Source organism: Heliconius melpomene, chromosome 10 (genome assembly GCF_056956725.1).
Source record: "Heliconius melpomene rosina isolate 202511_hmr_F chromosome 10, ASM5695672v1, whole genome shotgun sequence".
Taxonomy (NCBI): Eukaryota; Metazoa; Arthropoda; class Insecta; order Lepidoptera; family Nymphalidae; genus Heliconius; species Heliconius melpomene.
Window position 1 is genome coordinate 7,193,458 of NC_140398.1, and position 15,207 is coordinate 7,208,664.

Genomic DNA, 15,207 nt, shown 5'->3' on the forward strand with positions numbered 1-15,207 from the left:
GATCCTACCCACTAAAACCCAGCGGAAACCTGCCCCACAAATATGAGACGTCACAGGATCGCTATTTTATTATGACCTATAGCATGTGTTACATGGATTGAACTTCTCATCGATTTGTAAGACAAAGAGGTACGGTAGCAGAGAAATATGTCACTAAACATAAGGACAAGATTCCAAAATAAAAGACCTAGCCCATATTACAATTATTTATTAGAAGCTTGAGGTAAGAAGTGGGGCTACACAATCTATGAAGCGGCGGCTAACATTAACACATTTACTCTATGCATTTTAAATGAACGCTAATACCGGAACGCTAATTATACAAAAATATATTTTGACTACATACTTTTTATTCGTCACGTGGCTGGTTTTGTCAATGTGTTGATATAAAAATAAATATTTTGTTATTTATTACATTTAAAAAATTTTTATTACAACTAAATTTATACTGCAAAAAAATGATTTAATAAGAAATACGATTTCATTCAAATATTTATGTAATAATAATCATCCACAGTTGGTAAATAGCAAAATCTTTAAGAGCCACGTGACAAAACGTACAAAATCGAAATCTTAAAAACGAAGTAATCTTTAAAGTCAAGTTTTTGGAAAATCTACACAAACAATAGAATAATTGGATATAGTGTGATATGTTACGTAAAATTTAGTACCTTTGAAGAAAACCAAAGTGGCACGGGTCAATATTAAGTCAGAAGTTTATTTTAATCTTGTGAAAACTTTTAAATAATGAAAATTGTTTTCACAATTTTTATTCTTTTATGAATATAAGAAAATTCAATGCTTCTAAAAAAAAATTGCAATTTTGATATATGCCACTTTGCTTTCTAACTAATAAATATATGACTTGGCTAACATCATCAACGATTAATTAATTATTAATAGAAGTTTCTCATTCTGTCAAAAATATGTAGGGATAGTGTTAGTGAACTCATGTAAAAGTTGGTAAATGTATGTGAAAAATGCTATAAATACTTAACATAATATTTCTATATATATTTCTTTAAAACTTAATTATAAATCTCTATAAACTCTTTAAATATAGAAATATAACATAAAGCCACAAACTGGGTCATTTAAATACAAACGGTTATTACATAAAAAGTGTGAAACACAGTCTGGTTATACGAAGTTTAGGAAAACGCCGCCGTCAATACCACATTTTCAGAATTGCGTGGCGTTGGGTTACGCCATACAACACGCGTGGCCCTAAAATGGGCGGAAAATATTTTTTCCTAATAAATATGTAAATTAAAAAAAAATCGTTTTTTTGACAACTAATTTTAAAGACACATTTTTAAAATGGATGAAAGATTTAGACGGCGGCTTAAAGCACTACGACATTTAACATCGATACATAAACATTTAATTAAGTGAAATAAACACATAATAAATGTAGACTCGATACTTTGTGCGTCTCTATTACAATCTACGCTTAAAATAGTTTAGAAGCGAAGTTTTGAAAACGATTGTTTATATGTATATTTTAATTTTTATGTATCTATATATTACAGTAGAGTATTTGTAAATTAAATAGAATATTATCTATATAAATAATTTGTTGTTATCTTCTATTTTAAAATAATTATTTGTTTTAATACAATATTAATAGTCGAGGTAGATATTTCTAGAAATATAAATATAAATAAATATTTTTGATACTTTTGTTATTTAAATAAAATCATTTCCAAAACTCCGTATCCATAAATGCTAATCTACATTTGCTCTCAAGCTTTAGTCGATGAAAAAATACAAATATCTCAACTCTACAATTAATAATAGATAAAGGAAAGTATTATTATTTTATAAAATATACAATATTATTGTCATTATAATTATTTTGTCACTTCATTTTATTGTCTGCGGTTTAGACTGGTATTAAAGGAATATTATTATTATTAATATAAAAACTTTTATATGTATTTATTTATATGTATTTTCTTATAATCGTAATGTTGCTTTATTTATTTACATATAATGTGCGGCTACGAATGGATAAAGTAACTATATATCTTCAGTTTGGTAAAAAACAGATAAAACCCACATATTACATAATAAATTTGGGACGATAACACAAGTAAAATATAATCATGTGAACTAATTTAAAATGTAATAAGATTGTTATTGGATTTTCTTTATTATTGAAATTATATATTTTTTTTCATCTTCAAATTTGTAATTTATGGGTCTTATCTTACAAAGATTTTACCAACAAAGCGAGAATCCTAAAACAAGGCCGGAGCTATATTAATTATGGTTTAATAAAGTATTCAATAAATAAATAAGGCCGGTAGCGTTGATCAATTCAAACTAGTTTACACATATAACACAACCTTTCGTATAATTTTATCGTATTGTCATCACTAGACTTTAAATAATCTGTATATCGATGGAGAAACTAATACATTCTATATTAAAAAATATAAATATATTTTTAATATGTTTTATATAATATTAAATATCGATCTGCTATAACATTTTTATCTATTTCTAACAATCTGCAGTAATAAATGTATGTAAATGAATATAAAAATACACAATAATAGTAATTGCAAAGATTAATTTAACAAATCTATAAATTTATAAAACTCTTTTGTTATGGAGGCCCCTATTTATAAACCACTATAAATTCTATGATCGATCAATATATCTCTAAATCGATCTAAAGTTGAAATCCATTTATAAATAAGAGTCTAAGTGCCTGATAAACAACGCACAGACGAAACTACTGGACTCTTAGATAGGTCAGGGGTGTAGGTGTGCTCCGCACACTCCCCTACATACCTAAAGGGGCATTTCTCGATATTGATACGGGAACAGGAAAAACTGATTTAAGTTTACACCTTAAAGTCCACTCAAAAAAATTATGATATAAAATTACATAAATTATATTAATTTTATGTATATACTACTTGGTTTGAGATATTTTTTATTGATTCGTAGGCGTTTCGTAGCTCGTAGCTTCTATTTCTAGATATTATACAATTTTTTTATATGACAATCTGTATTTTTTTTTAATAAAGTATATCTAGGTTTCTTAATTATATTAAAATCCATTTCTATAGCAGTATACTCGTAAATAACAAATTTTAATAGACATAATTTCTATATAAATCTGTTTTGTTAAATTTATCAAAGAAATGCATTATTTTCTCCACCGATTTCATTATTTATTATTTAATCTGTAACAGGAAATAAAAATCTCAAATACATTCAACGTGCAGCTATAATCTTATAAACATTTATTGTCTATGCAACTTCCATATTATATATAATTTAGTTTTAGTTATGAGCCATCGACCCGGGGTGAACACATTGTCTAATATATAGTACGAGACGATAACTATCTACCTACGTACAGTACGGTCGGCGAGTTGTGGTCATCCTGAAGTTAGCTGTAGATGAAGAAGAAGAAGATGCGCAATTTTTTTTTTCTTACTTTTGATTATTTTCTTCCCTTAGTGCATAATGCGCAAAAGTTTAGAAAGCCTAACTTCAGGGCGGTCACGACTCGCCGACCGTACTATAATACTGTATAACGTACAGTTTCTTATATTTATATAACATTAAATCTACCAAGTATAAACATTTAGAGCCGAACATGTCTCATGTTCCGTATAAAGCCAAATACCAATGCATTTTGTGTTATTTATAAAATTTATGTAACTAGTGTTGTCCACACTGCTGCCTATAAAACAAAGCTACAGCAATCTAAACGCGTAGGGGTTGAGTAACAAAAGGTAGGTAATCTGTGAAAAATAGAAATATCACGAAACAAGAATGAAAATTAAATTTTGAAAATTATTATAATTATAATATTTTCTTAAGGTAAACACATATAGAGGGCAAACTGTAGGAAAATACTAAAAGCAGGTCTAAGAAGCCTATTTCCTAACCTAAACCTATTCTAACTTAACCGATCGACATTAGATAATGTCGTGTAAATTATAAAAATTGATACTCTATACTTAATATGTTTTTATTCATAAGTTAGTTTTATTTTTTTTTCTTCAATTTTCATACTAATTAAGACTAGAAACGTTTGTCTAAATAATGAAATTATATGACATCTACATTTAATATTATATATTGTTTTAGAGTGCTTACTCTACAATGCAGACATAATAGCTTCACGCTTTTCTTACATAGCCAGAAAGGCAGAGGGAACCTACTGTTAAGACACTCTGTCCCACACTTTCTGTCGAATTTTCGAGACATTACATTATGAGTAACGGAACTTAACGCTGCGTCGCTGCTTCGTCTTACAGAGCGAATAAATCAAAATAAACTAAATATAATCTTTGCCCCGATTGACGATCGAACACAGAACTGTTTCGTGTAAACGAAAACGACACCTAATTAACGATTGTAAAATCAAACGATTGATAGATATTAGTTTGTTAAAAAATTAAATAAAATCAATCTAAAAAAACTGGCTTTACGCTTTTCCCGTATGGCAGAAAGAAAGTCTCAAAAATATTTTTTCGCTATTTCCATTAAGTAGTTGCAATGTAGAGCACACCCTAAATATTGTATAAATAATGCTTTACATTAAATGCTATTTTATATATTTAATGCTAATAGAAAGCTCGAGTAAAGAAGGGGACTCATAAGAAGTCGACAACCTTTGTTGTACGATTAACGATGCGGTTTTTATTAAATATACATGTACAGAATGTAAAATAACTTTTATAGGAGAGTTAATGATTTAGTTTTTTTTTGTGTTTTTTTTAATAAATACTACATCGTCATTCGTACTTTCAATATACATATAATATCTATATATCATAATACACGACTATGATAGCAATTTTGAGCATAGTTCTCGCTATTTGTCTATACTTAACATTCGAAATTCTATTTAATATTAATTAGAAAATCATTTTAATTGAATGTATAGTAAAATATAGTATAAGGACTTAAATAGGCGTGTCAGTTGAGGTATGACTGACACCTAATTAACGATAATAGGTTCATTTCCCGTCAGTGCAACAATATATGTGCATATATATGGGCACTATATTAACATAAGCTTCTAAACACACATCGGGCAGCGTCACTGGCTACGTTTTAAAATAATATTTGTTAATACAAGAAACATAATTCTCACAAAGTAATCCTACAAATATTTAAAACACCCTCTACATACATACTTACAGACTATTAAAGCTATATTACTAATTTTCACATTGACTGTGTTACTGACTTACAACATCTAACGTTAACTTAAAAATCTTTTACATATCTCCTATAAAACGATATCAAAAGGTGTTTTTGTTGAAGAATCGCTATTTTATTATTATTAAATTTATTATTGTCATAGTAGTTTTCTGGATGACAGTCTTAGTGCTTAAATAAAGAACGTCGACTCTACGAAGTCGACCGTAAAGTTAATGTTCAAGAGAGCTCGTCCAAAGGATACCTACTCGTATAATATCTAAAAAGCACTTCGTCTAGTTCTACAACATCAAACATCAAACAAATACACATTTAGCTAACAACTAGGGTGAAAAGAAAAATCGAGCGATTACAAAATATCTATACGGAACACTAAAGCTTTAATACCTACATACAAGCAAATTCAGTATATGGAACACTATTACGCTATATATAGATCTCGAGAAAAAGTTTCGAGATATAAACTAACGCGAAGTAAACGTACACATTTATAAAAAACCACCAAACCCGCCGTATTATCACAGCATCTAATAAAATTTACTTCTCACATATTAATAGCGTCGTGTAAAAATATTGAAACTCTTAACAAGTGCCTGATAAGTAAATGATAAATTAACAGACAGATATCTATTACTCTATCTATCATTTCTTTATTGTCATAGGAAAACACGGTATAATAAATAACTGTATGATAATTTAAAATAAACTTATCTGACCCTAGTATAATAGAATCTAGGACCTAGATTCTAGGTTATTTCGACGTCACGTATAAATATGAGTTAAGTTATATTATTGTCATAATTGTATTTATTGTCGTATAATTTGTATATTATTGTCATAATTTACTTTATTGTCATACATTTATATAGCTATGTATACACCTATACAATGTCCAACGCGCTCCAGCGATGTAAAGTGACCACTTGTATAATTGACGTTGAATTTTCAAAACTTTTCAATTAATAACAAATTGAGTTTACTTTGAATATTATAAAAAAATATGTACTCGTATAATTTCTATAAATGCTTAAGTATATATATAAATTTTGAAAAAAAATTGTATAAACTTAGAAAAACTTGTGAATTCAATTGCAAGCACATTTTCTTATTAAAAAATATCTGAAAAATAAAAAAAATAAATGTAGAGTAAGGCAAGGTGGCGTCCTATACATCGTTGCCGGTGCTTCTATGCGGTATAACCGCTATATGGGGCCGTCCTCAGTCCTCTGATCTGGCGTATTCATCGTTATACGTAGCGATTTGATGTTGGATCCAGGGCACGTATCGGGGCACATAGGCGTAGACCCCAGGAAGTCGGGGGTGTGCGCACTTAATGCCCCATGAAACTATGCCCCCGACGTACCACCGTGTCGGGTCGTCTGGGTCCTTGCAAAGTAGTGGACCTCCGGAATCGCCCTGTAAGAGAATTGGTTGATTGATTTAGAGTTTTCTTGATTTTTTTAAAAATATATGTCTCGTTAATTGGGGGGAAATGGAAGATTTAACACTGTTTCAGGACGACAAAGAAAGGTTGAGTGTTTCTTCTATTTTATTAGTAGATATATTATTCAGAAACGAAAAATGTATAAATTAACATAAATAAAAAACAATTTTATGCAGTTCAACTATACATTATACGCGCTAATTCTAGATTGAAAAAAAAACCTTCGATCTTCAAAACGAAAAGCGCAATGTTGAGTTCCACCATTCAAGATGTTATTCCTCCAGCATTCGGAGAAAAGTAGGGAACGGAAGTTTCTTAATGAGAACGGAGTGAACGAACACCGGGTTCCAGGTTCCCTCTTCCTACTATTCCTAGCTTGCCATATGTACAGCGTGAAGCTAAAAAACACATAGCAGTCATTTCTATTAACTATGATTCCACTTCCACTATCTATATATACAACTTTACCAATAAAACGAGGGTTTAACAAACAAAGTTTCCATTATTAGCTGTATTACAGTTATTTTATTGACTCTATTCTTCGAAGATATAGAGCCTCAGCAAATAGTTAATCTAAAGAACAATTTTCATTTCTTATGTTTGTTCTAGGGAAGTTAATAGAACGTATTGGTACAATAACAATATGCGGTTGCATCGTACAAAGGAAGCTGCACGGTAAAGATAGATCTTTGTTCTTTTTCTTGTTTTACATTTAATAGTGAGATATTGAATGTCGAATAATGAAAGATATAACAAATGTTATTCTAGAAATGAAAGAAAAAAAATGCATGTACTTTTTTATATATATTTTTTAAGCGTAAGAGCCTAGTGTTAGATGTGAGATGGAATGTCTACTTCCCACTTTCTACCGAATTCTGAATGACACGTTTTGCCTCAATACCAGAGCAAAGAAATGAAAACATTAAAAATTCATTATCTCGATTGGAAATCACACTCACAACCTGTCGCGTTTATAATACACGCTTGTGTTCCTGGGGCACGGCTGGCGTAACCTTTTAGATATAATATATTATATGCTTCACGCTGTTTCACGAGTAATAGCGCGCGCGTATCCTGCTAGAGTAGGCTAAATGAATGTTATGTTATGCGTGGGCAATGGAGTGTTTTCATTGCCCACGCACTGATGAAATTTTGACACTTTTATTTGCTCTTTTCTTCTTCCTTTCTCTTACCAGAGCGAGGTTATGAAAATTATTCATCCCTGAGTCGGAATTGAACCCACAACGATCACACTGCGCCACGATGGTCTCTAAAATTAAGTTAAAAAAATCAGAAAAACCGAATATTTTTTTAATTCGAAATATATATGTAATAAATATGTACCTGACAAGCGTCCTTCCCGCCTTCAGGGTATCCCGCGCATATCATTCCCTCCGTCACGTTTAGATCACGGTGCTCCAGCCACTGGTTGCATAGATCTCTGTTCAGAACTGGCACTTCCACTTCGTTGACTGCGGGCTCGTATTCTGACACTGTGTTATGTAACTTCATTTAATAGATGACTTAAAAATATTTATCTATATCCCGCATATAGCAGGCTAAGCAAAGGAAACCAAGTGTTAAGACACGTCATTACTCACTTTTCACCTAGATTTGCGAAACATTGCGTATTGAGTGGCGGAACTCAACGCCGCGTTTTCTCTTGGTACTAGAGCGTGGAAATGAAAATTATAACATTCCAATGAGTAGAAATCGAACTAGCAACTATAAATAAAATATTATGTTCATGTATATACACCCTTACAATGTGGCATTTCCGGTGAACCACTGTAATGTGCGGTTCAACTCAATCGAGCAGTTTCTATAGAGATACGAGAGGTGCATTCCCTCACGTACTACGTTAGTATGTATGTGGAAATTACGTAGGTATTTTCCTCTCTTGAAAGAGTTTTTTTACGATATTTTATATTTGATATGTTTTAGAAAATAATTTGTTAATATAAATTAATTAATCACTAATATACTTCAGATCTTGCTTCAAGGAATGTTTAGGTCTGAAGCTAGTGTAGTACAACCGCACAGCGTCTGGCTGTAAACGCAACGCTTTTGGGTTTGATTCCTGATCCAAGGAATGAATTATTTTACTTTTGCTCGCTTTGGTAAGATGTCAAAGATTTCCGCCATTATTAATTCTGGCATTTGTTGCACGGGTCTGTATTGAAATTAATTCACGAATTGAAATTATAGATCTATATATATAAAATCGAAAGGTCACTGACTCATCACGAAATCTCAGAAACTACAAGTGCTAGGAAGAAAGGAGTTACTTATAGGACGTAGGTGCTCGCTAAGACGGGAATTTGTAATATTCGACTTCTAAGGGGTTGTTTTTGGAGTTGAAAGTTTGTATGAACCTTCGTTACTAATGACATTTGTCTTTGTCATTCGTTACTAAATGCTCAGGAGTCTCAAATTTTGCATAGACGTCACTAGGACGTAGCCATGGAGACAGAAATTAATAATAACATAGTTCACGCGGGTGAAACCGCGATCGGGCCGCTAGTATTATATATGATATACATACTGTCTTTGTCATCGCGTTTTCCCCATCCGATAACAGTGCACAGGGTTCCGGGCGCCAGAGCTCGTTGCGCTGGTGGCAGGCATACTGGTGATAGCTGCTCATGGTATCTGACTCTTACTGCCAGCTAGGAAGAGAGTTAAAAGTTAAAAAAAATTTTTTAAGACACTTCGACTCCAACTTTGGAATATTTTTAATATATCCCGAGTGGGAATCACACCCACAATCGTCACGTTTACAGTCGCACGTACATGTGCATCAATGGCCTGAAAGTTTTCATATGATCAATCGGACCCTTTTATTTGTAAACAAATCAAAAATCATTAATTTATAGCACCCAAAGTAAAATTTATATAATTTGTCAATTTGTCCCACATATCGTAAGAACACAAAAGCAAGCTAAAGTATAATTAATTAGCTGCCACTCAGTTATGAGTATCACGACATCCCAAAACCCGGGGACTTGAACGATGTTCCTTAATGAATTTGACATTTACGACAATATTTATATAAAACCATCAGGCTGTCGTGGCACAACGTAAAAGCGATGGTTATCAGTTCAATTCCCATTCGGGGGAATGTTAAATACATTCATAGAGGCGAGGGCGTGAATAGGCAGCGGGGAAGGCAGCCATTTGCCTATGTACAACTACACAAATTTAGTTATTCCTGCGGCTTCGCCTGCATGGTCAAATGGAAATAATTATAAGTTGCGACAGATTCTAAGTGCGAGGGTTAACTTCGACCACTGACATACTCGTAGAGATCACTTTTATAATATGGCTTCCCTCGATAAAAGTGCTAATTATATTTAGTCTATCATCAACCATTGAGGGTTCCGTACAAATATTGAAAACATTGCCTCACTTGAACTAACGACTTTATTATCTACTAAATTTTAAGGCTATTGTTTTTTAGGATTTAGCCACAAATGTATAGTTTACCATTTTTTTCCTGAACTAGTAGTATAGTAGTGTTAGTTTTTTCCAGCTTTACGCTATATCCAGAGCGAAGAAATAAAAGAATTCAATATTTTATTTCTTCGAAAGGAAATCGAACCCACAACCTGTCGCGCTTATAGTCACAAGCTTGTGCCCCTGCGCCACGACTGTTTTCTAGTTATTAATAATAACAGGTAATAACTTAGGAAGTAAGCAAAGCTATATTAAAGTAGGAAATGATATATTGGAGTATTCGTTACTTACCTTACTAATTTATTAGTCTTAACAATAGAAAGAAAAGCGATACATCCATCCATATTAATTTATTAAGACAGGAATATTTCTATGGACTTTCATAGACTAATTGAAACATAAAATAGGATAATAAGGCTTAGCGCGCACTGGTAACTTTTGTCACGGTGACAATAAATTTTTTGTCACTGACATGTCATCATACTTTTCGCCACTGCGCGCACTTGCGATGACAGTGACGAAATTTTTTACATTTGATAAAATGGATCTCGAAGAGATGGTTGTCTGTGCACTTATATTAAAAAATAGAAAAAAAAGCAAATGTAGAAAATATTGGCTTTCAACTTTTCATTTGTCTTAGAGCAATGGCCTCAACTCAATTTCGTCAATCAGTATTGTCATTGTCTATTTCATCTTCATGAAAACACACGTTTTGCCTTGGTGATGAACTTGACGCCATTCTTGAAATAAAAATTCGGTGCTGCAATGCAACACGCTGCTGTTTCATGTTTATGCGGAAGACGACTAGTATGGAAACTGCAAGGGGGAGGTGACATTTAGTTGCTAATGCGCGCACGGGCATACAAATCTATGGACGCGGTGACAGTTGCGTCACCGGCGTGTTGCCGGCCTCCGCGGACAAAAAGTCACCCAATTGTCACGTATCCAAATGCGCGCACCTTCATTTAGTGTAATGTACACGGTGACAGTCACGCAACAGTCACGGTGACAAAAATCACTAGTGCGCGCTATACCTAAAAGAAAATATGTAGGTACTTGTTACCCGTTCGAATTTCGAAAATATAATCTTTTGTTTTGGAGATAGTTACAGAGTATAACATTTATTGCACAGGATTTTTTTACTCTACCCTTTTAGAATATAATAGTTGTATTATTAACATAATCAAAAAATCCAAAAAAGAAGTGACAAAAGCTAATGTTTACCTGAAACAAAGCTATATCGTTGTCGTGAGCGACGCCCACGTTGTACAGCGGGTGTGGTACAACGCGGCGGACTTTCACCTTCTGCCCGTAGTATGCGTGAGAGCGACGCCTTGTGATGCCGAGCTGGATCGTCCAACCGTTCACATCGGAATGACTGGTAAATAAAAATAATTATGAAAATGTTATATAACTAATATACGAGTATATCCACTCAACACGGAATGCCTTGAAAATCGAAAATCGAATAGCAAAGGAGTGGCCGAGTGGAGAGGCCCTGCTGCTGAACTGTTCCCCGATAGGTATAACCTGGCCCTCTTTAAAGAACGAGTGAATAGGCACTATCTAGGCAAGCATGCTCCACCTTCGTTCGCATCGTCAAATACCACCAGGTGAGGTAAATGCTTGCCTATCTACAATAAAAAAAATCGACGGAAAGTGGGGAACGGAGTTAACACTAGGTGTCCTCTGCCTACCATGCTATATGCCGGGATACAGCGGGAAGGGAACAACATTTTTTAAAACTTTTTTCCTTATTAATTTAATTTAATTCCAAAGATGAAGTATAAACTATTAATAAACATTTTATTTTTTAAATAAATTATACATGTTGAGATGAATTAAGATGAAATCGAATATTATTCTCATAAATCTATGTGTAAAGAAAATATTTATTTTTACTTACTTCCCAACACAATGTGAGGCGGTGAGCACCCACTGATCAGCCACCAGGACACCAGCGCAATAGAACACCTCCTCAGGACCACCAAGTATTGCGGCCAAGAATGGCCAGTCACCAGGCGACGCCTCTACGCCACCCACTATACGCTTCCTTACAGAACCTATAGTACGTCGTTTGCCACATTCTAGGAAAAAGGAAAAGCGTGTTTAAAGAGAATTATACCTTTTTCCTGCCTATGCGGAGGGTGGGTTATAGTCACTAGCTCTACCAATTTAAAATTATACAGTATAAATATTAAAACCAAAAAAATACCCCCAAAAACATTTAATTCCGCCATAATCTAATATTTGTAAAGCAAACTAATTACCCTTCGAGATAAATCAGCATTTTTATAAGGGTGAAAATTAAAATCATCGCGTAATAATTTCTTTGTTCGTCGTACCTTGACGGCTAGCGGTTTCCAAATTGAATTTTAAGCAAAACCCTTTTAGGGATAGGGTAAACAAATATACTGTAGTATAGGATGGAAGCTCAAGCGTATTTATAATGAAGTAAAGAGTATTAAAATCTATATTTCTATATTAATATAATAAAGCGGAAGAGTTTGTTTGTTTGTTTGTTTGAACGCTAAGATCTCTGGATCTACTGGTCCGATTTTCATTGTTTTTGTTTTGTATGAAAGCTGCATTCTTCAGAAGTGCTATAGGCTATATAACATTACATTACACATATATACTAATATATTTTAAAGTACATTCTAATTTGACATGCAATTTATTCTGCCATGTTAATAACAACCGTCGTTGCTACGCGACCGCTACCGCGACGTTTTGATATTCATCCTTATGAAAATAAATATAATAGTCACTTTTAGCATTTCATCTAGATTGAAATTATAGTTTACTGTATAACATACTAATAAATAATTAAGGAGATGTCACTGATTCCAAATGACCTAGCCATCTAGCGGGCGGCACAGTATGACCGACGCGAACGGGCAGATGACGTTGACGGTTTTATAAATTTTCATACATTTTCGAACTTTATTTGTTGTTTATAATTAATTTAAAATACACTTTGGTTCTCTTCTTATTTTATTTGATATTGCCCGCTAAAATTATCCTACTTAATAGAGAGAAATGTTTAGTTATTTCGTAGAGTCGATATCTATGTACGCACGTACGGAAAACTTTAGGTACTTTTTGTAATATTAAGAATACCTATCCTTTAGTTACTTTTAATCCTTTTGTTAGTTCATTTCAATAACTCAGATAATTTTTTCTAATAATGTGTATCTACTTATTATTCTTTTTGATTATTTGAGCTTATATTTTCTTACTAATTCTATTGAGAATTGAAAATAATTTCATGAATATATTTAATAAATATTCTTATAGTTGAAGCAGGCGTAGCCGCGTCCGGGTCCACTAGTAATATAATAAAGCGGAAGAGTTTGTTTGTTTGTTTGTTTGAACGCTAAGATCTCTAGATCTACTGGTTCGATTTACTTTGTTTTTGTTTTGTATGAAAGCTGCATTCTTCAGAAGTGCTATAGGCTATATAATATTACATTACACATATATACTAATAAATTAAAATACTTTCTAATTTGACATGCAATTTATTCTGCCATGTTAATAACAACCGTCGTCGCTACGCGACCGCGTTCGTTACCGCGTCATTTTGATATTCATCCGTATGAAAATAAATATAATAGTCACTTTTAGCATTTCATCTAGATTGAAATTATGTCTATAGAAATTATATTCTTATATTTCAAGCAGGCGTAGCCGCGTCCGGGTCCGCTAGTATTTTCATAAGTACGAGGTTGTGTGATTATGAACACTACATTTGTTGGTTCAATTTCGATTGGAGGAATGAACATTATCATTTCCTTTCCAAAATTTACATTTCCTTTGGTAAAAGTCAAGGCGGCATTAAGTTTCGCTAATTAACATGCAATTTCTCGAATTTGGGAGAAAGTATTCGTGTCCCTGCTATGGCCGACAAAACGTTTAGATAAATAATTAATGGAAAAGTCTTCCCTCTGTCTATTTTGCAGTCGAGTAAAAATCCTGAACCTGTTTTAAATATATTAATATAAAAAACAACAAAAAAATAAAATAAAAACAGACTCCCATAACTTATACCACAAGTCCACCTGACGCGCCGCCATTACAGAAACATAATTAAAGTTTTTGCAATCCCAGCGCTTAGAGAATTAAGAAACAGATAATGTCAAAGAAACTCAGCGTAAATCAAGCTACAGGTGGCCTATAGCCTTACCTTGAAGATAATTGTGTATCATAAAAATTTTAAAACATTAAATGTTAATATAATAAATACTAATAAAATAATAATAGAGTATGAGGCCGTCGCGACGATTGTGGGTTTGGTCCCCGTTCGAAGAAATTAATTATTTATTTAAATGTATATTTCTTCGCTTTGGTCAAGGCAAAGCGCGGCGTTGATTTCCACCACTCAACATACAATGCCTCCAGAACTAGGGAAACGGAGTGTCTTAACACTAAGGTTCCCTCTGCCTACCCTGCTGTGTGCGAGATACAGCGTGAAAAATAAATGTTTATTATCTATTATAAGAAATATTTCATTCATTTTCATCGGGTCGTGTTATAAAAGCGTTATCACTAAGTTCCCTTTGCCTACTCAGGCACTGAACAGGGTAGGCAAAGGGAACCAGAGAACATAGGGTTAAGACGCTTTGGTTCCCCACTTTCCACCAAAACCTGGAGGCATTCCGAGTTCAATGGCGGGACTCAACGCAGCGCTTTGCCTTATTACCAGAGCAAAGAAACATAAATAATATTTAACTATAATAATAATATATTGTATATCAAGCTTGCCGTTATTACTTCTGGATTGCTGAGAAGCATAACTATTAACCGCAAGACGCAGGTGGTCAAACGCGTGTTAATTAATTCAAGATAATACTTGCATATGTTACAAGTACTTATATATATGAAAATAAACATGCAGTAGCGTTGACCAAGCAATAACTAGCTCATTTCTTAAATAATTTAAGGTGGGTATGGTAAGATAGGAAGACTTAGTGACGAGACGCTCTATTCTCCACTTTTCACTTAAGTCGAGGTCATTGCATAAGGGTGGGAGGCGTGACTCAACGTCACGCTAGGTTTTTCCAGAGCGGGTAAATGAAAATAATTAATTCCCCGAAGTAGGGGTTGGA

The 15,207-nt window shown here is 33.1% G+C and overlaps 1 protein-coding gene across 1 annotated transcript in view; it reads right to left on the bottom strand.

Annotated features, from left to right (window-relative positions):
- Positions 1–192: 192 nt before the first annotated feature.
- Corin (corin serine peptidase) overlaps positions 193–15,207 on the bottom strand; it is a 68,691-nt gene continuing 53,676 nt past the window's right edge. The window contains exons 12-16 of the mRNA XM_085191936.1: positions 12,003–12,183; positions 11,321–11,474; positions 9,186–9,309; positions 7,985–8,133; positions 193–6,612 (exon numbers count right to left, since the gene is read on the bottom strand). Of these exons, the coding sequence (XP_085048062.1) occupies positions 6,415–6,612; positions 7,985–8,133; positions 9,186–9,309; positions 11,321–11,474; positions 12,003–12,183 (806 nt within the window). The 3' untranslated portion in view covers positions 193–6,414. The remainder of the gene's footprint in view (positions 6,613–7,984; positions 8,134–9,185; positions 9,310–11,320; positions 11,475–12,002; positions 12,184–15,207) is intronic.